The sequence below is a fragment of the Sphaeramia orbicularis genome, chromosome 8 (genome assembly GCF_902148855.1).
Source record: "Sphaeramia orbicularis chromosome 8, fSphaOr1.1, whole genome shotgun sequence".
Classification (NCBI taxonomy): domain Eukaryota; kingdom Metazoa; phylum Chordata; class Actinopteri; order Kurtiformes; family Apogonidae; genus Sphaeramia; species Sphaeramia orbicularis.
The window spans coordinates 12,639,743-12,665,966 of NC_043964.1; the positions used below are offsets into that span (position 1 = coordinate 12,639,743).

Here is a 26,224-nt window from a genome sequence, read left to right on the forward strand (position 1 = left end):
GAACAGCAAAGTTACAATAATGGTATGAATTGCAGTTTATGAGATGATGCATAAGTGTCCACTGTGTTGGTTGATATGGAACTAAAACAACAAAACCCATGAATATACAAGAGTAAAGCTGTAGAGGAACTGTCCACTGTAGTGACCACTATGCATGAAAGGGTTAAATTGAACTAAACTGGGTCTGTATTCCTGTCACACATGTCAGTCTTTATAGTCGTAGAACCTCCAGGTCCCTCATCCTGGGCTCAGTGTTCTTAAAGGCTTCTGTTGGGACTACGTGCTGACCCTCTGGTTATTTTCAAAAAGGCTCCTCAGGGTGTAGATCTGAACCACGGCCACGGCGAGCATCACAAACAGGGTAAGACATGACCAGAAGGACACGCGCCATAGGTTATCCTCCAGAAGGTAGCGGTCCCTGGCCTCAAAGGCCCTCAGGAGGGTCTGGACCTGTCGAGTCCGCTCTAGGTTCTGGTACACCGAGTCCAGTCTCATCTGGGTGAAGAAGAAGGAAGAGGGGAGATAAAAGGGGCTGTTGGGATGGGTGGGTGGACGTCAAAAGGAGCGACAACCTGAGATCATTCAAGTGTGGTGTGAAGGGGAAGCGGCGGCGGCAGCAGATGGAGCGGCTCATTGTTTTTGCCTCTCACCCTCATGTCCTCCAGACTGTAGTCCACCTGGACGCTGTCTGTCAGATCCACATCCACCCACTGCTCTGGGCCTCCGCCTCTGCTGCTCGGACTGTTCAGGACCACCCCAAAGAACACCAGCTTCTCTGACAGTTTACTGAAGCTGTTGTCGAAACACAGACGGTAGTCTCCGTCCTCTGTGGAGTCCAGCCTGTAGCCACACATTTACCATCACATTTATGGAGTTTAAAAATGGAAAGAAAAAAAAAAAAATGACATGTCGTTAGCCTCATAGCATAACTGCACTGTAAAAACAAACCTTTAGAATCTACTCAACAAAAGTGAGCGAACAGTTTGCACTCATTTTGGTTGAGTAGATTTGACTCCATATTTTGAGTAAAATGTGACTAAATTTAACATCTAGAAACACACTAAAACAGGCCTGTCAAACTCATGTTAGTTCAGGGGCCACATAAAGCCCAACATGACCTACAGTGGGCTGGAGCATTAAAATAACAACATAATAATACATAAATAATATCAATTCCAAAATTTGTATGTCTAATTTCTATGTTTTAGAGTGAAAAAAGTAAGATTATATTATTAAATTTTTTACATCTACAAACTATCCTTTAAAAAAAAATGTGGAAAAACATGAACAAACCATGACCAAAATGAAATTTATTAAGAAAAAAAAGTGTAGTTTTAACAATTTATGCCATTATTTGGCCTCAGCTTCTCATTTTTACATGTTCATTACAACATACAGATCACAGTGGATCTACAAATACACAAAACATTATTGGTAAAATTACTCTTGAATCTCTTAAGACATTTCAGGTTGTTCATATTTGTTCAGGTTTTTCACATTTTTTGTAAAAAGCTAGTCTGTAAAGGTTAACATTTTTGTGTAATTTTACTTTTTTTACACTAAAACAAAGAGAAAAATGTGTGGTTTTCATTATTTACAGTTTGTTATGATAGTATTCTACTGGTCTGATCCACTTTAGATGGAATTGAACTAAATTTATTTTGACATCCTTGATTGTTAATATCTTCAGTGTAATTTTTTTATTTCACTAATTCATCCTGCGGGCCGGTTTTGGCCCCTGGACCATATGTTTGACACCCCTGCACTAAAAGAAATGAGGTAAAATCCACCCAACATATCCCAGTAGATTACACAACAAACAAGTGTTCAGAGAACGCAAACCTTCGCCAAGCACCCCGAACGGTGTGCACGTGTGGATGGACTATTTCTGTTTAAATTAAACAGTTTCCAGGTTGTTCCATACAGCAGAAAAAGTTGACGCTTGGTCCCAGTCGTGTATGTCAAATTATATTCAATTCCAATCAATATTTGTTGAGTTATAATGAAAAATGTGTGGTAAATGGGATTTTCAATGTTAAATTAAAATGTCCACAGAGTCCACATTCCACAGTGGATGTGGACAATTTTGTCCCAGATACAAGATATTGTTCTAAGCTACAGGTGGATCAAATTGGAGGCTAATCGGAGTCATTTTGAATTTTTTATGAATTTTCGAAAGTTGCTCAATGATGAGAGATAGGAAAATTGTAGATTTTGTGACCTTGCTGTGACCTTGAACTTTGGCCTACTAGGCCCAAAATTTAATGGTTTGGTCCCAGGGCCTAGGCCTATCTGTGGGGAAGATTGGTAAAGATGGTTGGAATAGTTTTACCATAAAGTTTGCTAAAAAAACAAACAAAAAACCAAACACACAAACAAACAAACAAACACACAAACACACAAAGCAAAATGACCACAATACCTCCTGGCAGAGGTAATAAAGGCATTCTATTCTATTCTATTCTATTCTATTCTATTCTATTCTATTCTATTCTATTCTATTCTGTTCTGTTCTATTCTATTCTGTTCTGTTCTGTTCTGTTCTGTTCTTTTCTGTTCTATTCTATTCTAATACAAATAAGCAAACAAACAAAAAACAAGAAAACCACTCGGAAAGCGCAGACCTCCACCAAGACAGATCTGCCTCCTGTGTTTGTTTGTTTGTTTGTTTGTTTGTTTGTTTGTTTGTTTGTTTTGTTTGTTTGTTTGTTAGCAAGATAACTCAAAAAGTTATGGACGGATTTTCACGAAATTTTCAGGAAATGTTGATACTGGCACAAGGAAGAAATGATTAAATTTTGGTGGTGATTGGGGTGGGGGGGGTCAGATCTGTCAAGGTGGTGGTCTGTGCTCTCCGAGTGCTTTTCTTGTTTATAATATTATCCTCTGAATTATTCATTCAACTATGAAAATAAGTAATTTTCTCATATTCCATTTACAGATTATGTAGAGGTTCATAATAGCTCAGAGTAAATTCAAAGGTAACAAGAAAAGCACTCGGGGAGCGCAGACCTCCACCAAGACAGATCTGCCCCCTCCCTCCCGATCACACCAAAATGTAATCATTTCTTCCTTGTGCCAGTATCAACATTTCCTGAAAATTTCGTGAAAATCTGTCCATAACTTTTTGAGTTATCTTCCTAACAAACAAACACACAAACATGCAAACACGCACACAAAGCAAAGCGATCACAATACCTCCTGGCGGAGGTAATAAAATAAAAAAACAGAAAAAAATGTCATTAACTGAACATAAAAACAAGCATCTGTATCATATGATGATGCTAAAAAGCTGATAAACTGTATTTTACCTGCATTCTTTACATGTATTGGTAGGATTAGTGGCTCAGCACTTATTACATGTGTCATAAATGTTAATAAACAGTGAAAGTAATTACATGTGAATGCCGTCAGATCTCCTGAAGTCTGACACCAGTCTGTGTCCGTTGGGTGAGATCAGGACAAAGCCAACATCTAGACCGGACCCGGCTAACACCTGGAACAGAACAGGGGTTAGTGATGCAGGACACACCAGCACATGGATTATCTGAACCCTTTAACCCCTGAGACGTTATGTCTGCTGTGAATGATCGTCTGTTTCAGGTTCATAAAAGCTGCTGTGACTAGTAGTTTGTCTTCCTTTTCTTCGGTGGTTTTGTTTTACTGTAAGTTTGGGGTAGAATAACAGAATAAGACAGATGAATTGAAACGTCACAGGTTTTTACTAAATAAGGCGCCGGGTTGAACTCCAAAAAGCAGTTACACGGTCAAAACTCGATAAAAACACAATACAAAAAAAAAAAGAAAGAAAGAAAATCACCCCAACACTGCAAACAACAGTAAAAACAAAAAACCACAAGGAAAATTGTGTTTAAAAAAAAAAAAAAAAAAAAGCCCAAACCATCTGTGTTTTATCCCCTGTTCCACATTCTGAGGAAAGAACAAGGTCTATTCTGTCAGCATGTTTTGGAATTTGTCCTGTTGAGTGAACGGTTGAATTTTTATTAATAAGATTTAGGATGTTGAACATAAACTGTCTTTTTCTCTAAAGTTGAACTCCAAAAAGCAGTTACACCGTCAAAACTCGATAAAAACACAGTAAAAAAAAAAAAAAGAAGAAATCACCCCAACACAGCAAAAAACTGTAACAACAACAACAACAACAAAAAACACGAGGAAAATGGTAAAAAAAACAAACAACAAAAACAAACCCAAACTATGCATAGGTGGTGGGGGGTACACTGAGCATGCTCAGATGTGGAAAGCACAAGGTCTCTTCTATCAGCACGTTTTGATTTTTTTCCTATTGAGCAAACGGTTGAATTTCTATGAATATTTAAATTAAATCATACATTCAGAACGCTCACCACAGACACGTCAGGGGTTAAAGGGTTAAAGCTGTACTCTGTAGGCTGTAAAGCAGGGGTGTCAAACATGCGGCCCGGGGGCCAAATGCGGCCCCCAGAAAGGTTCCAGTTCAGCCCCTGGGATGTTTTTGCCAAGTGCAAAAATTCCACAGTCTTGAATTGAACTAAGCAAAAAAAAAAAAATTAGCTTGAATTATGTAAAAAATCTCTAATTAAGCCAAAAAAAAAACCTCTTCAGTTAAGTAAAAAAAGAAAAATCTTCAATGAAACCAAAAAAAAATCTTCAATTAAGTGAAAAAATCTCAAATTTAGCAAAAAATCTTGAATTAAGCAAAAAAAAAATCTTCAACTAAGTAAAAAAAAATCTTGAATTAAGCAAAAAAAAAAAAATCATCAATTAAGTTTAAAAAAAATCTTCAATTAAGCAAAAAAAAAAAAAAAATCTTCAGTTTAGCAAAAAAAAAAAATCTTGTATTAAGCAAAAAAAAAAAAAAAACCTTCAATTAAGTTAAAAAAAATTTTCAATTAAGCCAAAAAATATCAAATTTAGCAAAAAAATCTTGAATTAAGCCAAAAAAAATCTTTCATTAAGCTAAATAAAAAATCTCGAATTAAGCCAAAAAAAATCTTCAATTAAGTAAAAAAGTCTTGAATTAAGCCAAAAAAAAATCTAGAATTAACAACTTATTTTTTTAGTGCAAAAAATAACATTGAATTATGAAAATATTTACACTTACAAACTATCCTGTAACACTAAAATGTGAATAACCTGAACAAATATGAACAACCTGAAATGTCTAAAGAAAATTAAGCACAATTTGAAAAATTTTTCTGCCTGTTCCTCAGTGTTTAGTGTCTTTGTAGATCTGATCCATAATGCACATGGAGAAATGAGAAGTGGAGGAAAAATATTGTTAAAATTGCATTAAATTTTCTTACGTTTTTATTTTTTTTATTTTTTTATTATTATTTATTTAAATTGCAGTTTTTTGTTTTGTTTTGTTTTTTTGATAGTTTATAAAAGTAAGTATTTTCATAATTTAATGTTTTGGGTTTTTTTTACACTAAAACAAAGACAAAAACTTGGAGTTGTCATTATTTATAGTTTTTATGTTATTATTTTTCTGGTCCGGCCCACTGCAGATCAAATTTAGCTGAATATGGCCCCTGAACTAAAATGAGTTTGACACCCCTGCTATAGGCTCTAAACGGACTCAAATCACTGCCTGAACATGATGCACAATAATGCACAATCTGTGTTTCTCTGTCCAACACTGCCCCCCCCCCCTTAGTCCTGTGGTCAAACCAACAGTCCTGAAGTACCCTGTCAGTGCTGCTACAAACATACAGACAAGCTTTTTTTTATTTTAATCACATCACCCTGAGAGCTTTAATGCCTGCTTGGTTGAAGTGTTCATAAATTGCGCTGTGACAAAGTGCACCAACGCATTTTTTCACAGTCAACTTTCACATCATGAAACGTGTTTTGACCTTACGAGACTTTTTTTTTCACAGCAAATGATGCCAAAGGGACATTATTAACACCGGCTGCATTCCATTAAGGTGCATCATGTTTTGTACGTAATGGCTTTACTGGAAAATTAAACAGAACACATTAACCCTCCGGTATCCCGTCCAGCAAGGCCCCTACTAAGCACCAAGTGTGCGTTTTTTGCACACTTGTGGAATAATGTCAAAAAAATTTTCGTACAGTTTGTTTTTAATTCTTTTACACTTTTTTCTATTTCATCAACTTGAGCCATAAATAAAAAATCCAAAATACTCAATAATTGTCACGTTTTTTAACCCTTTAAATGCTGTGTTTGTAATGTAAACAAACCATTTTTTTGGATGCAAAAAACAGAAAAAAAAAATTTTTTTTTCAATATACTACATAAAAAGTGGATCACATATTATTTGATTTTTTTTTCATCCTGGCATATATCAATGATTAACTCCAACGTTGGTTAATTTGCATTATTATTATTATTTTTGGTGCTAGGTCAAAAGTTCAAAAATACTAGCATCTGTCACCAAGTGTGCGTAAAATGCACACCTAAAAATCAAAGTATTAAATATTATATATTGATTTATTTTTCTACTCTAATTTGATTTTATTTTTGTAAATCAAGGTCAGCCCTAATCATACATATCAAATGGAAGAAATAGTGCGTTTTAGGCACACTTGGCAGACAGATCCTAGTCTTGTCATTTTCTTTTGTTTATAATGTGCAAATTTTAGTTGGTGGCCAGAATTTTAAAGATCATGCCCAAATGAACAACTTTTGAATTCTAACCTTATTTAAATTGTGAAAAATAATATGAAGTTTTTTAAAACAAAGTGCAAAGTGTGCCTAAGAGGCGCACCTGGAAACTGGAGGGTTAAAAAAAAAAAAAGATGCATTTTATCTGGGGTTTGTTGATTTGATGGATGAAATCTCCACGTCCACGCAGAAGCTTTGAAGGCATCATGTATCCAGATGTTCCAGTGGTCGAGTTGGTCGAAACCAGACTCTGAAGCTAGAGGATTCTGTTGGGTTTCTGTAAATTTGCTTAGAGTCTGGTTTTGACCAACTCAATATGTAAAGCATCATGAGATAACTTTTGTTATGATTTGGCGCTATATAAATAAAATTGGATTGATCGATAGATTCAAGGCCCTGAGATGACAAGAACTGGGTCATACACATGCCAGAGGCGGCAGAGGAGGGATGGTTATCGTATCATACGGGAATCCACGACACATTATGACAGATTTAGAAACAGAAAGTGAATATGCAGCTGACTTTTATTACAACCCCCACCACCCCCCCACCCGAGGGAGAGGCAAAGGGTATTGTTTTTGGTTCAGTTTGTTTCTTTGTCTGATTGTTAAGACTTCAGCAGCAAAACCATTCGTTTAATTCATGCCAAATTGGGTTTATAGATTGCCAGTGACCCAGAACACATGTGGTTACATTTTGGGAAAAGTAGGTCAAAGTTCACATTTTTTATGAATTTTTTAAATATTTTTTTTCCCCATTTACTTATTATGGGCAAAATTTCAAATGTCTGTAGCAGCAAAACTCTTGGTTGAATTCATACCAAATTGGGTTTATTGACTGGTTGTGACCCAGAATAGATGTGGTTACATTTTGGGAAAAGTTTGTCGAATTAAAAAAAAATTATGATTTTTTTTTTTCCCCATTTACTTAAAATGGGCAAAATTTCAAATATCTGTCGCAGCAAAACTATTGGTTGAATTCATACCAAACTGGGTTTATAGATTGCCGGTGACCCAGAATAGATGTCATTAGATTTTGCAAAAAGTTAGTCAAATTTAAAATTTTTTATGAATTTCTAAAATCTTTTCTTTCCCCATTTATTTATAATGGGTGAAATTTCAAATGTCTGTCGCAGAAAAACTGTTGGTTGAATTCATACCAAATTGAGTTATCAAGTGGCAGTGACCCAGAATAGATGTGGTTACATTTTGGGAAAAGTAGGTCAAAGTTTTAATTTTTTATGAATTTTTGAAATCTTTTTTTTTTTCCCATTTACTTAAAATGGGCAAAATTTCAAATGTCTGTAGCAGCAAAACTATTGGTTGCATTCACACCAAATTGGGTTTATAGATTGCAAGTGACCCAGAATAGATATGGTTACATTTCAGGAAAAGTTGTTAAAATTAAAAAAAAAAAAAAAAAGGTATGAATTTGAAAAAAAAAAAAAAAAAATCCCCCCTTTTCTTAAAATGGGCAAAATTTCAAATATCTGTAGCAGCACAACTATTGGTTGAATTCATACCAAATTAAGTTTATGGATTGCAAGTGACCCAGAGTAGATGTGATTAGATTTTGGGAAAAGTTAGTCAAAGTTAAAATTTTTTATGAATTTTTTTAAATCTTTTTTTTCTCCCATTTACTTATAATAGGCGGAATTTCACATGTCTATAAAAACATCAATTATGTTTCAATTTACTTCAAACTTGGCACATATATATATATATATATATATATATATATATATATATATATATATATATATATATATATAGAGAGAGAGAGAGAGAGAGAGAGAGAGAGAGAGAGAGAGAGAGAGACAATTGATATGCTGACATCAGCACATGCATAGACATGATGACATCAGCTGGATCGATGCTAAAATAAGCTACAATATGTGCGAGGGGCGGGGTTTGTTGTGCCTGGAACCACTTGTTTGACGTGTTTCATTGGGTCATTTTTAATCATATTGGCTTTTGATTCTTGTGATGTTACATATTTTGGAGTGGATTTAGGGTTGTGCAATAGTTTTATTTACTTATCTGTTGTTTGTTGTATACTGTCCCGTGCTTCAGTTTGCCATGTGATTGTATGGTTGGTGTTATTTATTGCTGACATGTGTCTGCACTCAGATGTCTTTTTGTTTTTTTTCTGTGTTTTCTATATGGCGTTGCAGCCCCTTTGCACTATTGCCCACAACAAATATCCCCCCGGGGACAATAAAGTATAGCTCATCTTATCTTATCTTATGTACTTTATATGATCAAATGGGTTGTTCTGTGTAAACAAAGTAGTATTTGTTCAGTGTGGGTGGAGGAATTTTTATTGGTTTATACTCAACAAGTGGCTTCAGTAACAGCAGTAGTGGTTTTCTTATCTCTGTGCATGACAAGAACAAAGTCCAAACCTGTCCTCTTGTTGTTTTTTGCAGTTATATGTTATTCACAGACTTAGATTGAGTGCAAAATTAAAAAATAAATAAATAAATAAACCATCAGATGTAACAGGAATGAACAGAAGAAGACAAATAGAATAGAAGAAGACAAATATATTTACCTGATATTCAACTTCCATACTGTCACCCTGTACGGCCGTTTGGAAAAAACACTCTGTTCTGCCGGCAGGTAATAAAAATGTAAATGTTATGTCTTGCTTCTGTCCTAAACCCAAACCTAAACCCACAGTGGGGTCCAGGATCATATTAAAACACGCCAGCAGACACAGAGGTGCGTACACATTCGTCATCCTCCAGAGCAAAGTCCTTCCACTGCACTTCTGCCAACGTCAAGCAACTTCCTCTAGGTTTCACGTGCAAAATATTGTAGTTTTTTTTTTTTTTTTTAAACAGTATATTCACAGTTCCTTACTCTGACACTCCAACGGTGTGAAAATAACCCGGATGGAATTGGTTCCTGGATCAAAGTGGAAGGAGTGGAGTCACTATCTGTCAAGTCCACGGCAGCGTTTGTACTGCAGCCACATGCAAAACTGAAGAGGACTGACAAGGAGACGCACGCTCATGTCGTTAGCCTCATAGCATTATTACTGCACTACGTGGACAAAAGTAATGGGACATGTTGAATTCAGGTGTTTCTTTTCTACCAGGAGTCTGGGATACAAAACAGTAATGATAAATGTCAGAATATAGTTTTATATTGAGATAAATATCATGACATGAATAAATGACTGAATGAATGAATGGTTAGTTTGATTTAAATTAGATAGATAGATAGATAGATAGATAGATAGATAGATAGATAGATAGATAGATAGATAGATAGATAGATAGATAGATAGATAGATAGAACGATAGATAGATAGATAGATAGATAGAACGATAGAACGATAGAACGATAGATAGAACGATAGATAGATAGATAGATAGATAGATAGATAGATAGATAGATAGATAGATAGATAGATAGATAGATAGATAGATAGATAGATAGATAGATAGATAGAACGATAGATAGAACGATAGATAGAACGATAGAACGATAGAACGATAGATAGAACGATAGATAGAACGATAGATAGAACGATAGATAGAACGATAGATAGATAGATAGATAGATAGATAGATAGATAGATAGATAGAACGATAGAACGATAGATAGAACGATAGATAGAACGATAGATAGAACGATAGATAGATAGATAGATAGATAGATAGATAGATAGATAGATAGATAGATAGATAGATAGATAGATAGATAGATAGATAGATAGAATGATAGAACGATAGATAGAACGATAGATAGATAGATAGAACGATAGATAGAACGATAGAACGATAGATAGAACGATAGATAGAACGATAGATAGATAGAACGATAGATAGATAGATAGAACGATAGAACGATAGATAGAACGATAGAACGATAGAACGATAGATAGAACGATAGATAGAACGATAGATAGAACGATAGATAGAACGATAGATAGAACGATAGATAGATAGATAGATAGATAGATAGAATGATAGAACGATAGATAGAACGATAGATAGATAGATAGATAGATAGATAGAACGATAGAACGATAGAACGATAATAGTAGATATATATATAGATAGATAGATAGAACGATAAACGATAGAACGATAGATAGAGATAGATATAGATAGATAGATATAGATATATAGATACGATAGAACGATAGATAGAACGATAGAACGATAGATAGAACGATAGAACGATAGAACGATAGATAGAACGATAGATAGATAGATAGAACGATAGAACGATAAACGATAGATAGAACGATAGATAGAACGATAGATAGAACGATATATCACGATAGATAGATAGATATAGATATAATAGATAGATAGATGATATAATGATAGAACGATAGATAGACATAGATAGATAGAACGATAGATAGAACGTAGAACGATAGATAGAACGATAGATAGAACGATAGATAGATATAAACGATAGATAGATATAGACGATAGATAGATATAGATAGATAGATAGATAGATAGAAGATAGATAGATAGATAGATATATAGAACAATAGACGATAGATAGAACGATAGACTATAGAACGATATGAACGATAGATAGAACGATAGATCGAACGATAGAACGATAGATAGATAGATAGATATAGATAGATAGATAATAGATAGATAGATAGAAGATAGAACGATAGATAGAACGATAGATAGATAGAACGATAGATAAACGATAGAACGATAGATAAACGATAGATAGATAGATAGCGATAGATAGAACGTAGATAGACGATAGATAGATAGATAGATAGATAGATAGATAGATAGATAGACAGATGAACGATAGATAGATAGATAGATAGATAGATAGATATAGATAGATAGATAGATAGATAGATGAGATAGATAGATAGATAGATGATAGTAGATAGATAGATAGAATGATAGAACGATAGATAGATGATAGATAGATAGATAGATAGATATATAGATAGATAGATAGAACGATAGAACGATAGAACGATAGATAGAACGATAGATAGAACGATAGATAGATAGATAGATAGATATAGATAGATAGATAGAAGATATATAGAACGCTAGATAGAAAGATAGATAGAACGATAGAACGTATAGATAGAACGATAGATAGAACGATAGAGAGAACGATAGATAGATAGATAGATAGATAGAACGATGAACGAGAACGATATAGAACGATAGATAGATAGAACGATGATAGAAACGATAGAATAGAACGATAGATAAAACGATAGATAGATAGATAGATAGATGATAGATGATAGATAGAACGATAGATAGATGATAGATAGATAGATAGAAGATAGACGATAGAACGTAGATAGAACGATAGATAGATAGAACGATAGAACGATGATAGATAGATAGATAGATAGATAGATAGATAGATAGATAGATAGATAGAAGATATATATATAGACAGATAGAACGATAGAACGATAGAACGATAGAACGATAGATAGATAGATAGATAGATAGATAGATAGATAGATAGATAGATAGATAGATAGATAGACAGATAGAACGATAGAACGATAGAACGATAGATAGATAGATAGATAGATAGATAGATAGATAGATAGATAGATAGATAGATAGATAGAACAATAGAATGATAGATAGAACGATAGATAGAACGATAGACAGACAGACAGACAGACAGACAGACAGACAGACAGACAGACAGACAGATAGATAGATAGATAGATAGATAGATAGATAGATAGATAGATAGATAGATAGATAGATAGATAGATGAGTTTTCTCCACTGCAGGGGATATGGTTATGCCTTGGTACTACTTTTTTGGTATCACCTCCGCCGAGGTTCCAGGAGTCGGGACCAGATACTAAAACGTGACGTGTAAACACTGCAGACCACTGATTAGTCAGAGAGTTTTCTCTGCGACCCGCTGTTTTACAAAAAACAGATGCGGAAGTGGACAGTAAATCTAGCGGTACATGAACCCACATGATAACAGCCCCAAATTAAACCATGGTCGGTCGAGGAGATTCAGTCTTTGGTGGCAAATTCAGATGAGACAACACGCAACAAGCGAGTTTTCAGCAACTCTCTGAACAGAAGACACAGAAATAACGCGCTGCATCGCTATAACATCCAGGTACTGTAAAGTCGGTGGTATCTTGTAATGGAAACGGTCTCCAGGAATACCGAATCGAACCGAGATGAGTCGAGCTTGTCCCACATAGCGGAAACGCGGCATTAGTGTGGAGCGGGCTCGGCTCTTGCCAGAGAAAGTTGATATGTTGGTGTTTTTGAAAAAGAACTGCAGATAAATAGGTTTTTTATTTTGAAGATACTTTTTGAAACAACTGCGATGTTATATTACACGGTTGAATGTTGTTTTGATATGTCTGTTCAAGGCAACATACTGAGAAATAAATGTTAAATTAAAAAAAAAAAAAAAATTAAGATCTTATCATTAAACAAATTCACATTTATTACCATATAAAAACACACAAAAGTACCAAAAATTGGTACTGTTGAGCACCGGTACCGATTCCCAGGTACCGGGAATCAGTAAAGTACTGGTTCAAATGTGAAAGGTACCCATTCCTACCAGCAAGTGAAATGCATGCTCAATGGGATTCAGGTCAGGTGATTGACTTGGCCATTGCGTAACATCCACTTCTTTGCCTTGAAAAAGTCTTTGGTTGCTTCGTAGTATGCTTTGGGTCATTGTCCATCTGCACTGTGAAGCGCTGCCCAATGAGTTCTGAAGCATTTGGCTGAATATGAGTAGATAATATTGCCCAAAACACTTCAGAATTCATCCTGCTTCTTTTGTCAGCAGTCACATCATCAGTGAATACAAGGGAACCTGTTCTCTTGGCAGCCATACATGTCCATGCCATGACACTACCCCCCCCATGCTTCACTGATGATCATTGGATCATTAGCAGTTCCTTTCCTTCTCCATTAGAGGTCGACCGATTATCAGCCGGGCCGATTATCAGCGCCGATATTTAGAATTTTGACATATATCGGTATCTGCTTTTTTTTTTAACCCGACGGGCTGATATCAAGAAATCAATTTAAAACTGGGTTATTTGGGCTCAGATGCAGCCACGCCTCTCTCTCTCTCTCTCCTACCTACTGTCTCCAGTGCTATCCACCCCGCGCCCTCTGATTGGTTGACGCAGAAGCTGTCCTCACACACACACCAACACAGTCTCATCCCAAGTCGTCAGAAATCGACACATGGTCAGAGCCCCATAGCGGCACTATTTGACGCAGGTGGGTACCCCTTCCTCGTCAGATTTCGATGCGGAAGGGGTACAGGGAGAGGGAAAGTTTTCTCATGTGAGAAGCTCCGGAGAGAAAACACTCGTCGAAGGTAAACACAGAAGACTCTTCCCAAACTGTAAAAAACATCCCTGTGCTCTACATCTCACAACTACTACTAACGTTACATATGTATAATGACAACAAGAAAAGTACTCGGAGAGCGCAGACCTCCACCAAGACAGATCTGTCTCCTCCCCCCCGATCACCGCCAAAATTGAATCATTTCTTCCTTGTGCCAGTATCAACATTTCCTGAAAATTTCATAAAAATCTGTCCATAACTTTTTGAGTTATCTTGCTAACAAACAAACAAACACGCAAACACACAAAGCAGAGCGATCACGATACCTCCTGGCAGAAGAAACAATTTAGTACTACTTTGAGCTTTGTAAAATGATTAGAACGAAAGTTATTAACAAATTATGAAATTGACGTTAGTTGCCATTGTAACCGCAAGTCACAAGACCTAATTTTGCCAAATTTGGCAAGTGGAAAGACCTTCTCCTAGGTCATCTGAGGTCAACAAAAATGGTGCCATATGAAAGCTCATATACGAGTTCCTATATGTCGATAATGTAACCGTGTTGGCTAGCTGGTGTCATTTTTGAGTTATTAGTTAACATTTGAATGTAAGAGAAAACGAATTGTGACCCCCTGCAAATTCCCTGTGTAACTGCTTCTGTAATTTTTGTTGAACAACAAAAACCAGAATTTATGTCATAGAAACATATGTCTATGGATGTGCACAACACATTTCATAATGATATTTCATTCATGAATTGTATTTTTTATGATTTTTGAAAATGGTGCGTAAAAAAATAAAAGTCAACAGAGCATAACGGAAGAGAAATGGAGTGGAATGCTATTTTGTACAAAGTTGACGCTTGGTACCAGTCATGTGTATGTCAAATTATATTCAATTCCAATCAATATTTGTTGAGTTATAGTGAAAAATGTGTGGTAAATGGGATTTTCAGTGTTAAATGGAAATGTCCACAGAGTCCACATTCCACAGTGGATGTGGACAATTTTGTCCCAGATACAAGATATTGTTCTAAGCTACAGGTGGATCAAATTGGAGGCTAATCGGAGTCATTTTGAATTTTTTATGAATTTTCAAAAATTGCTCAATGATGAGAGATAGGAAAATTGTAGATTTTGTGACCTTGCTGTGACCTTGAACTTTGGCCTACTAGGCCCAAAATTTAATGGGTTGGTCCCAGGGCCTAGGCCTATCTGTGGGGAAGATTTGGTAAAGATGGTTGGAATAGTTTTACCATAAAGTTGCTAACAAACAAACACACAAACACACAAAGCAAAGTGACCACAATACCTCCTGGCAGAGATAATAAAGGCATTCTATTCTATTCTATTCTATTCTATTCTATTCTATTCTATTCTGTTCTGTTCTGTTCTGTTCTATTCGAAATCAGATTTTCCAGATCTATTGTTTAAAAGTAAGTTCTTATATCTCACTGAAAAGTTACTCTTTCGGTGATTCTGTCTTATTGTAAGTGCGATGAGAGATTTTGACTAGAAATGAGAAAAATACACTTGGTAAGATTTGGATTTTGGAACTTGCTCAAAATAAATGAATTGAATGAATGAATGAACTATAAGCATATGACAGTGTGTGGTGGCCACAGTCCTTTTGTTACTACATTAGAGGCTTTAAGTGCATGTTTTGATAAAAAAAAGCGGTTGACATTTCCATCTTCATCTTCTCTTGGTTTCGGTCAGTAGTTTTTGGCAGACCATGAGACAAACCACTGAGTGAGTGTATGAGATAAGAGGAAGTGTGAGTGACATATTTCAACATTGCAATAACAGCGAAGTGGGCGGGTTTAAGTCAGTTTTTATTCTCTCCTCTTCTACCTTACATCCTCAGAACTGACTGTTCCTCAGGTAGACCTCTGCACTGGAAACCTTCTCTGTAACTGCAGTATCACGTTTTTTTTTTTTTTTTTGCAGCTGCATCTTTCACAGCCTCCATAGGTGCTCCGCTGATACATCTCAAGAGTTGTGTGTCTTGAAACCCACAGGCCAATTGGAGCCAATCACAAGTAAGCCCACCCATTTTGTGTCTTTTTCACACTTGTCTGTCTCTCAGGTTTCTGTTTGTGTCTGCAGCCCCTTTTGAAGCAACACTTGAACACATCTGTGCAGTTCACAGAGCGCTGAAGTTATGGTCCACGGCGGTGTCAAGTACCCTCCTTCTGTGTTTGTGGTGGACAGTCATGTCACCAGGCCCCCACTCCCACCCAGACTGACCCAGGATCAGCATCAGCAGCACCAGTACCAGCCCCAGTACCAGTACCAGCAGCAGCAGCAGCAGCAGCAGCGTTCCAGACCTGCACAGACCCTCCTGTTCCTGCTGGTGTTCCTGGCCTTGAGCGGCATGGTCATAGAAGCCTGTTTTATTTACCGCCTCTACCAGAACAACATGGTGAGTATCAGCCGCTTTTAAAACCCATAGTTTTTCTGTTTTGAGCATTTCTTATTGTGTTTTTTTGTTTGTTTGTTTTTTAAATCCCCTTTGAATCTCACTTCACAGGCTTCCACATTTTATTTCTTGCTATTTTATTTTATATTTTTTACCTTTTAATCCATTTTTTTTCTCTTGAGAGTAAATGTTATTTAGATTTTTTTCCAAATAAGATTTTTTCCTTTAGTTTTATGAGTTGCGTTTTTAATTTTTAGTCATTTTTGAGACTCAGGTGAGTTTTGGGTTGTGTTTTCATTGGGGTTTGTCTGTTTATTTGTCTGTCTGTTAGCAAGATAACTCAAAAAGTGATGAACGGATTTTGATGAAATTTTCAGGAAATGTTTATACTGGCACAAGGAACATATTCAGTTTTGGTGGTGATGGAGGGGATACTGATCTGCCTTGGCTCTCCGAGTGCTTTTCTATTTTATTTTTTTTTAAACTTTTGAATCCATTTTTTTTCTCTTGAGAGTTAGTGTTATTTATATTTTTTTCCAAATAAGATTTTTTCCTTTAGTTTTATAAGTTGCATTTTTTATTTTTAGTCATTTTTGAGACTCAGGTGAGTTTTGGGTTGTGTTTTCATTGGGGTTTGTCTGTTTATTTGTCTGTCTGTTAGCAAGATAACTCAAAAAGTTATGGATAAATTTTGATGAAATTTTCAGGAAATGTTGATGCTGGCACAAAGAACATATTCAGTTTTGGTGGTGATGGGGGGTGGGGGGGCTGATCTGCCTTGGCGGAGGTCTGCGCTCTCCAAGTGCTTTTATAGTTTTTTTTTTTTTTTTTTTTTACTTTTGAATCCATTTTTATTCTCTTGAGAGTTCATGTTATTTTATCTTTTTTCCAAATAAGATTTTTTTCATTGAGTTTTATAAGTTGCGTTTTTTGTTTTTTTTTTTTTAGTCATTTTTGAGACTCAGGTGGGTTTTGGGTTGTGTTTTCATTGGGGTTTGTCTGTTTATTTGTCTGTCCGTTAGCAAGATATCTCAAAAAGTTATGGACGAATTTTGATGAAATTTTCAGTTTTTTATTTTCTGTCATTTTTGAGACTCAGGTGTTTTTTTTTTGTTGTTGTCTTTTTTTTTTTTTTTTTACATTGATTAATTACCTCCACCAAGGAGGTTATGTTTTCATGGGGTCTGTTTGTTTGTTTGTCTGTTTAAGATAAGATAAGATAACTCAGATAAGATAACTAAGATAACTTGGTGGAGGTCTGTGCTCTCCGAGTGCTCTTCTAGTTTTTGGTTCGGTCTTTGTTTGTTTAACGCTCTAGCAGCAAAACTATTGGTTGAATTCATACCAAACTGGGTTTATAGATTACCAGTGATGTGGAATAGATCTGATTACATTTTGGGAAAAGTAGGTCAAAGTTCAAATTTTTTATGAATTTTTACAATAGGATTTTTTGTTTGTTTGTCTGTCTGTTAGCAAGATAACTTAAAAAGTTATGGATGGATTTTGATGAAATTTTCAGGAAATGTTGATACCGGCACAAGGAACAAGCGATTAAATTTTGGTGGCGATTGATTGATATCTTTTTTTTGATCATGTAAATGACAATTTGAAAACAAAACATGCAAATAAATGATGATCAAGAGAATGAGAACAAAACCAAACGGTAACTTAAAACTGCAACGTCTTAAGCCTCAAAATGTACATGAGTGAAAAGAAGTAGGAGGAAGTATAAACGTATCAAATCTGAACCCTTCAAACCTTTGCAGACTTACCGAAAACAACACTGTCCCAAATTTATCAGCAGTTTTGCAACATGTACATTTCGTCACTCATCCGTATTACAACACATTCACCATAAAAAAAAAAAATTGATGTCCAAATAACAAACACTTTGTGGAGTTCATTTATCAATGTACCTCCGGAAAATTTGCATTTTACGTTTTTACATTGATTTCATACTTCGAATAAACACAAAGACACTAAATAATATTTTAAAAAGTCACTATTTTATTTTATGACGTATTTATAAATGGACACATGATGGGAATGTTATTGCGGATTTTGGAATTTTGATAAATAAACATTGTAATGAAAGGATGCAAATGAGTCTTTGCAAAACTTTACAATTAATCCATCTCACTTTGTGTGTTCAGTTGCTCTGCTGTTAAACTTGTACAACCAGAGTGAAAGCCTCTAACCTTTAAGAGTCAATTTGTGAGCACGGGTTTCCACACCATGTCTGAAAGTGTGAAAAGAGCGTCAGTATATTTGGAAATGAAAGAGCCCACTCATTTTTACATACACTCATGTGTGTGAACTTTTCGCTTAGAATTTAATTATGATTTTAGACGCAAAGCACTTTGGTTTTCTTTATGTTGTTGTAAAGTGTTACATAAAAAAACTTTGATTGACTGATTGAACAATTGGGGGGGGGGGTGTTTTGTGAAGCTCCGGCCTCTGTGAACCTGAGGATTCTGTTGACATGTGCTTGAACAGATATCATATGTGTGACCGCTCTCTATTTTCCCCCAAAACTTGCTGATGTTTAATAGTTTCACCACGACAGGAAGAACACAGAGTAGAGATGGAGAAGTGCATTAAAGTCTTGCCCTTTTACGCAGAATTCTGATGACGCGCTCTGGGACTTTGCCAAGCGCATATTATGCTCCATGATGCCATATGGTCAGATAATTTCACTGTGAATCAGTTTCCTGTCCTCGTATGAGTTGTGTCTGAGGGCAGCGATCACGAGGTCGAACACGGCGGACATGGTCTGTTTCGGTAAATAGGGGAATATAAGGGGACAGGGGAGGGTGAATGAAAGGAAGTGGTCGACTTTTTGTAGAACGATCAAAATGTACTTTTCTGTTGTTTACCAGAAGCAGAGTTGTCCTAGTTTGTTCTGCAGATGTAAAAAAACACAATGAACCATAAAGACCCAAACAGCCACCGACAACAAAAACCACCTACTGAAACGGTTTAACACCTGTTGATCCATTAATTATATCAATACATGTAAATAAATAGTGTAAAATGCAGTTTATCATCTTTTCATGGTCATCAGATATCAACCATTTGGACGTTTAGAGGCTCCGTAGTTACCGTGGAAACACCGTCATCTTCTACAACAGGGGTGTCAAACATGCGGCCCGGGGGCCAAATCCAGCCCGCCAAAGGATCTAATCTGGCTGGTAGGATGGATTTGTGAAATACAAAAATTACACTGAAGATATTAACAACCACGGATGACAAAATCCTTTTAATTCTGATTCCACACACAGACCATTTAAATATTGGGTGCAGTTACATGATGTTTTTTAAATCCGATTTATTTTTCCAGAAGAAATTAATTCGGAACTAAAGTATTTTCTCTTCTGTTTACATGGAAATGTTAAACTAATAAAGGTTTACATGAGGTATTAATGAGGTAGATGAGTGAGCAAAAGGGTTTGCGCTGCAGTGCTCACGTTGCCTTGTTCTCGCAGCCCTTCCTTTACCGTTTTAGCTTTGCATTAGTTATTATTTCCCAAGATTTTCTTACTGCAGTAAGTCACATCGCCATGATTTGAGCCTCAATTTGTGATCATATTGACCCCACCGGACTTAAAGGAATGATTAGGCAGAATTGAATTTCACAAAATCACTCATAAAATACTACAAATCACCTATAAAATCCTGGCTATGTCTGACCATAGGAATGAAGCAATTATGCTAAGCTAGGCTAAGCTAAGCTAACGGAAGGGCTGTGAGAACAAGGCAATCAGTGCACTGCAGTGCAAACTGTTTTGCCCACTTATCAAACTCATTAGTGCATGACAAATGAATGAATAAAAAACAAGTGATGAACTCTTCCTTCAGGGTTTTCCAGGCGGGTAGATCCCATCAGAATAGCCCACTGGAACAGTTTGGGAAGACTAGACTGCATTGCATATTCTTCCGCCAGCGCAGAATGTGTGCATCATCGCGACAGGACAAGACAACGAGCATGTGCAGAATGGCAGGAATAAAGTCCAAATGGAATAAAGGGTTTACATGTCCCAGGAATAATTTAGTTCGGAATAAAAAGGGGATTAAACCAGTGACTTTATTCGGATTTAAATTTAATCCCAACTATTCTTTTTCAACTGGAATAAGGTGTTTACATGGGCATCTGAAATAGGATCTAACATTTATTCAGATTAAACCAGGAATAAAAGTTGTCATGTAAACGCATGGATTGAGTAGGTCAGACCAGTAAAATACTATCATATTAAACCTATAAGTAATGAAAACAGCAATTTTTTTTCTTTGTTTTAGTGTAAAAACGTAAAATTACATGAAAATGTTTAACCTTTGTCTTGTGTTAGCTTTCTGTTACCATCTCTTATGTTAACAGGTCAGTTTTGACCCATGTCTTAAATCAGCTGTAAAATACACTAAAAACTGTTATCTATCATCCAGTTTGTTTCTCATCTCTTGGTTATCTTGTTAGGCTTCCTTATCCATGAAAATATTGGTTTTAATATTTTTGGTATGGGCCTCTGGGCCTTTTTTTTGTCAGTATACCCCTCCATGTGCTCTTTGCAAGTCACCAACTCTAAACTGAATTGACCTCACATGTCTGGACAGGCCTGCCGTAGCTTGTTTTGTTTTTGTGCAGGTATACTGGATAACAAGGCAAAATGAGAATCTCCAAAAATTCACATGATTGGGAGAGGAGCTGGCTGTCAGTGTGTTGGCTGACAGTGCACTTATGATTTCAGTTTTGGCTCTAATTATTGCTTTATAATCTTATTTTTATAACTGGGTCAAAACCGACCCTAACAGCACAAAGGTCATAATTTCAACCAGAGCATTTCATAATTTGGTGAAAAAAAAAAGTTTGTATTATTTTGTTAAAATAGAGGTTCCTGACAAAGTCAAAAAGCCTTGATGCAATAAACAAATTTTATGTGGTTCATTTATGCATTTAAAACCTAAAATGGGTCAGTGGCGACCCTAACACCAGAGGAAGGTTAAATTAAAAAACTTATTTTACAAAAAACGTGAATAACCTGAAATGTCTTAAGATAAGTAAATGCAATTTTACCAATATTCTGCCTGTTACTAAATGTTTTGTGCATTTGTAATTGTAATGTAAGTTGTAATGCACATGTGTAACTGATAAACTGATAATCTGAGGCAGAATATTGTTAAAATTGCAGTTGTTTTTCATAGGACATTTCCAGTTGTTCATGTTATTCCGATTTTTGTAAATGTTAACATTATCATAATTTAATTTGACTTTTTTTCCACTGTTATTTTACTGGTCCGGCCCACTTGACATCATATTGGGCTGAATGTGGCCCCTGAACTAAAATGAGTTTGACACCCCTGTTCTACAACATTGATTCACCAGTAAAACCTTATTTTATCTTCAGTTAACAATATATTTTGCAGAAAAAAATAATCTTTTTCTTTAGTTTTCTCTGTTTTGGATATAATAACCCTCATCTTTAATCTGAGCTTTGATGAACATCTATATGAGTACATTAAATATAAGAAAATACATGATTTTCACACAGAAATGCAAAATACAGATTATATTATTAGAGTAAATGGTGATAAAATTCATTTGGGAACTGCCACAAAAGTCACACTGGGTCTTTATGGGTTAATAGCAGAACTGGATGTATATGGCTAAGACGTTAAACCCCCATCATTAACCCATAAAGACCCAAATATCCACCAGTGACCAAAATCAGCTACTGATTTAAACTGCTGAATACCTGTTGATCCACTAATCTTATCAATGCATGTAAATAATTGGTGTAAAATGCAGTTTTTCATCTTTTCGTGGTCATCAGATATGACCCATTTGGATGTTCAGAGGCTCTGCAGTTACCGTGGGAACACCGTCATCCTCTACAACATCGATTCACCAGTAAAACCAATGGAGTTGGCTCAATGACAGTGGATGGACACACTTGTTTTACTTTCAGTTGATATATTTTGCTGAGAAAGTCACTTTTTCTTCAGTTTTCTCTGTTTCTGAAATAATAACCCTTAACTTTATTCAAAGCTTTAACGAACATCTACATGATCAGTGAATTAAATACAGGAAAACACATGATTTACAGTGGAAAAAATGCAAAACAAAGAGGATGGTGTCATTATAAATTCTGATAAACCATCTAATAAAAGTTAAATATAAAGGAAAAATAAATTTTTTGAACCGACACAAAAGCAACACTGGGTCTTTATGGGTTAATAACTGCTGATCCATTAATCCTATCAATATAAATAATTGTTGTAAAATACAGTTTGTCATGTTTTCATGGTCATCAGATATGACCCATTTGGACATTCACAGGCTCCGTAGTTACCATGGAAACATCGCCATCTTCTACAACACTGATTCAAAAGTAAAACCCATGGAGTTTGAAATTTTTATTTTCAGTTAATGATATATTTTGCTGAAAAAGTCCCTTTTTCTTCAGTTTTCTCTGTTTCTGATATAATAACCCTTAACTTTCATCTGAGCTTTTATGAACATCTACATGATCAGTGAATTAAATACAGGAAAATACTTGATTTTTACTTTAAAAAAAAAAAAGCAAAATACAGAGATAATATTATAGTAAATGGTGATAAATCACTTAAAAATGGTTAAAAAGAGAGAAAAAAAGTATGTTGGAGCTGCCACAAAAGTAGCTCTAGGTCTTTATGGGTTAATGTGCAGAAAGAGTTTGTTTATTTTTTTAATTTCTTGGTTGCATGTTGCTTTATCTGCATGTACATGTTCACAAAGTATAAAACACATCTAATTCATTGCAGGTGAATTCTGAAGCGTCCTTTGCAAAGTCCAGTGGAGGTATGTCTACTTATACTTTTTCTCAAATGAGGAATATATGAATGCACATGGTACACGTTACAGACTTTATGCTTGGTCTTGATGCAGATAAGGGGACAGGTGAAGACATTATTCCCACTACATGGCACGGACTTATCGATCCTCCATCCAAACCAGTGGCACATCTCACAGGTAAGAAGATGATTTTGAACCCATAAAGACCCAAACGACCAAAAGCATCTACTGATCTAAAATGTTTAACCCTCCGGTATCCGGGTGCGCCTTTTAGGCACACTTTGCACTTCGTGTTAAAAAAACTTCATGTTATTTTTCACAATTTAAATAAGGTTAGAATTCAACAGTTGTTCATTTGTGCATGATCTTTAAAATTCTGGCCACCAACTAAAATTTACACTTTTGTAAATAAAAGAAAATTACAAGACTAGCATCTGTCTCCCAAGTGTGCCTAAAACGCACTATTTCTTCCATTATAACCACTGTTTTTGATCAGAAAGCCATTAAGACATAAATCCTGCTTTTACTGATATCTGGGCTTCATTTGAGAGGTGAGGATCTAAATTAATTTATTAACGTCGTTAATGTTGCTGTTAATCATTGACATATGCCAGGCTGCAAAAATCAAATAATATGTAATCCAATTTTTATGTAGTATTTTGAAAAAACAAACATATTTTGTGTTTTTTTGCATCAAAAAATGTAGTGACATCATGATGAAAAGAGATCGTTTACAGGGTTAAAAAAAAAAGTAAAATGAATGATTATTTGATATATATGATTAGGGCTGACCTTGATTTACAAAAATAAAATCAAATTAGAGCAGAAAAATAAATCAGTATATAATATTTAATAGTTTGATTTATAGCTGTGCATTTTACGCACACTTGGTGACAGATGCTAGTATTTTTTAACATTTGACCTAGCGCAAAAAATAATAATGCAAATTAACCGATGTTGCTGTTAATCATTGACATATACCAGGCTGCTAAAATCAAATAATATATGATCCACTTTTTATGTAGTATACTGAAAAAAAAAAAAAAATATATATATATATATATTTTTGCATCCCAAAAAAAAAAGGTTTGTTTACATTACAAACACGGCATTTAAAGGGTTAAAAAAAAATGTGACAATTATTGAGTATTTGGCATTTTTATTTACGGCTCAAGTTGATGAAATAGAAAAAAAGTGTAAAAGAATTAAAAACAAAGTGTATGAAAAATTTTTTGACATTATTCCACAAGCGTGCCAAAAAGGCACACTTGGTGCTTAGTAAGGGCCTAGCTGGACGGGACACCAGAGAGTTAAGGGTTAATGTTACCTTCATTTTCAACAGTGCTCAGTTGAAGCTGACTAATAATTTAATCATGTGGTTTAAAACACAGGACTGTCATTTACATTTATTTATTGCCTTTGTTTCTCCACAGATGGACTGGATGTCGTTCACAAAGATAATATTCTGAGATGGAGTACGATTGCTCAACCCATCCTCTACAAACTGGACTACACAGACGGACAGCTGGTCATTCAGACAGAGGGTTATTACTATGTCTACTCTAAGGTTTGTTACGAAGACAAACTTAAATTTGTCCACTCTATCCACGTGAAAACTAACATGTACGCTGGTAAAAGTATCCCCCTCTTGGAGTCCAGGTCATACTCCGGCAAGTCGAACAGAATTCAGTCCAACAGTTATCTCGGTGGTGTGTTCCACTTCTACAAAGACGACGCCATTTTTGTTAAAGTGAACAACATCTCCCAGGTGGTGAGGAACAGAGCCTACGAGAACCTCTTCGGTGTCGTTATGATATAAATACTGTGTAGATATTTCACCAGGAGTCTTCAAAATCTGGAGAAAGAGGGACTGAAACTGCATGAATGTTTTGTTTTGTCCTCATGAGAACAGAGCGAAGAAGTGTGAAAAAGTCTCTATACGAGGAAATGTTATGAAGGCCAGTATCTCACAGCTTTTTTAACACTCAAAGACCTAAATAACTACTGGTGACCAAAACATCTACTGATTTATAATATTTAACCCATATAGACCCAAACATCCACCACCAACCGAAACCACCTACTGAAATAAGATGTTTAATACCTGCTGAGCTACTAATTCTAGTAATACATGTAAATAATTGGTGTAAAATGCAGTTTGTCGTCTTTTCATTGTCATCAGATATGACCCATTTGGACGTTCAGAGGCTCCGTAGTTACCATGGAAACACCGTCATCTTCTATAACACTGATTCAGCAGTAAAACCCATGGAATCTGATAAATATCAGTGGATGGAAATGCTTGGTTTATGTTCAGTTAATGATAGGTTTGACTAAAAAAGTCACTTTTTCTGCGGATTTCTCCATTTTTTATATAATAATCCTCAACTTTAATCTGAGATTTTATGAATATCTACATCAGGGGTGTCAAACTCATTTTAGTTCAGGGGTCACATATAGCCTAATATGAAATAAAGTGGGCTGGACCAGTAAAATAATATAAATAATAAGGTAAAAACTTTTAAATAATGTTAGCTCCAAAGTTTTCTCTATGTTTTTGAGTGAAAAAAGTAAAGTTCCGTAATGAAAATGTTAACATCTATGAACCGTACTTGAACATAGCATGAACAAATATGAACAACCTGAAAATTCGTAACAAAAATAAGTGCAATTTTAACAATATTACACCTTATTATCAGTTTATTATTTATACATATGCTTTACAACTTACAGATCACAGTGGGTTTACAAATAAACAAAACATTTAATAATCAGCAGATTATTGTTAAAATACTACATACTTCTCTTCAGACATTTCAGGTTGTTCATATTTTTTGTGAAAGGCTTGTCTGTAAATGTAAACATTTTTCTGTAATTTCACTTTTTTGACACTAAAACAAAAAAGAAAAAATAGTTTTTTGTCATTATTTATAGTTTATTTTGATAGTATTTTACTGGTTTACCACTTTAGATTAAATATCCTTGATTGATAATATCTTCAGTGTAATTTTTACATT

At 35.2% G+C, this 26,224-nt stretch overlaps 2 protein-coding genes across 3 annotated transcripts; one reads left to right on the forward strand and one right to left on the reverse strand.

The window, feature by feature from the left end:
• Window positions 1-276: 276 nt before the first annotated feature.
• LOC115424636 (transmembrane emp24 domain-containing protein 1-like) lies at window positions 277-9,373 on the reverse strand. Its single transcript, XM_030142007.1, has 4 exons — window positions 9,185-9,373; window positions 3,399-3,496; window positions 651-840; window positions 277-495 (listed from the first exon to the last, which is right to left on the reverse strand). Exons 1-4 carry the CDS (start codon window positions 9,371-9,373, stop codon window positions 277-279), a joined length of 696 nt encoding a protein of 231 aa, XP_029997867.1.
• Window positions 9,374-15,871: 6,498 nt separating this feature from the next.
• tnfsf14 (TNF superfamily member 14) lies at window positions 15,872-25,324 on the forward strand. Of its 2 annotated transcripts, XM_030141799.1 has the most exons (5): window positions 15,872-16,001; window positions 16,105-16,384; window positions 23,177-23,213; window positions 23,301-23,384; window positions 24,641-25,324. In XM_030141799.1, exons 2-5 carry the CDS (start codon window positions 16,124-16,126, stop codon window positions 25,024-25,026), a joined length of 768 nt encoding a protein of 255 aa, XP_029997659.1. In that variant the 5' UTR covers window positions 15,872-16,001; window positions 16,105-16,123; the 3' UTR covers window positions 25,027-25,324. The 2 variants fall into 2 exon arrangements, with proteins under 2 accessions (XP_029997659.1, XP_029997658.1); XM_030141798.1 differs by lacking the exon at window positions 15,872-16,001 and having other exon boundaries at window positions 16,070-16,384.
• The last annotated feature ends 900 nt before the right edge of the window (window positions 25,325-26,224 follow it).

What these genes read in the sequence shown, in the direction of transcription:
- LOC115424636 (XM_030142007.1), bottom strand. Translation starts at nt 9,373, where the DNA reads ATGACGAATGTGTACGCACCTCTGTGTCTGCTGGCGTGTTTTAATATG. An exon ending in GTATGGAAGTTGAATATCAG is followed by an intron (nt 3,497 to 9,184) that starts GTAAATATATTT and finishes GTTCTGTTCCAG; the next exon opens with GTGTTAGCCGGGTCCGGTCT. An exon ending in ACAGTCTGGAGGACATGAGG is followed by an intron (nt 496 to 650) that starts GTGAGAGGCAAA and finishes TTCTTCACCCAG; the next exon opens with ATGAGACTGGACTCGGTGTA.
- tnfsf14 (XM_030141799.1), top strand. Translation starts at nt 16,124, where the DNA reads ATGGTCCACGGCGGTGTCAAGTACCCTCCTTCTGTGTTTGTGGTGGAC. An exon ending in CTTTGCAAAGTCCAGTGGAG is followed by an intron (nt 23,214 to 23,300) that starts GTATGTCTACTT and finishes GTCTTGATGCAG; the next exon opens with ATAAGGGGACAGGTGAAGAC. An exon ending in ACCAGTGGCACATCTCACAG is followed by an intron (nt 23,385 to 24,640) that starts GTAAGAAGATGA and finishes GTTTCTCCACAG; the next exon opens with ATGGACTGGATGTCGTTCAC.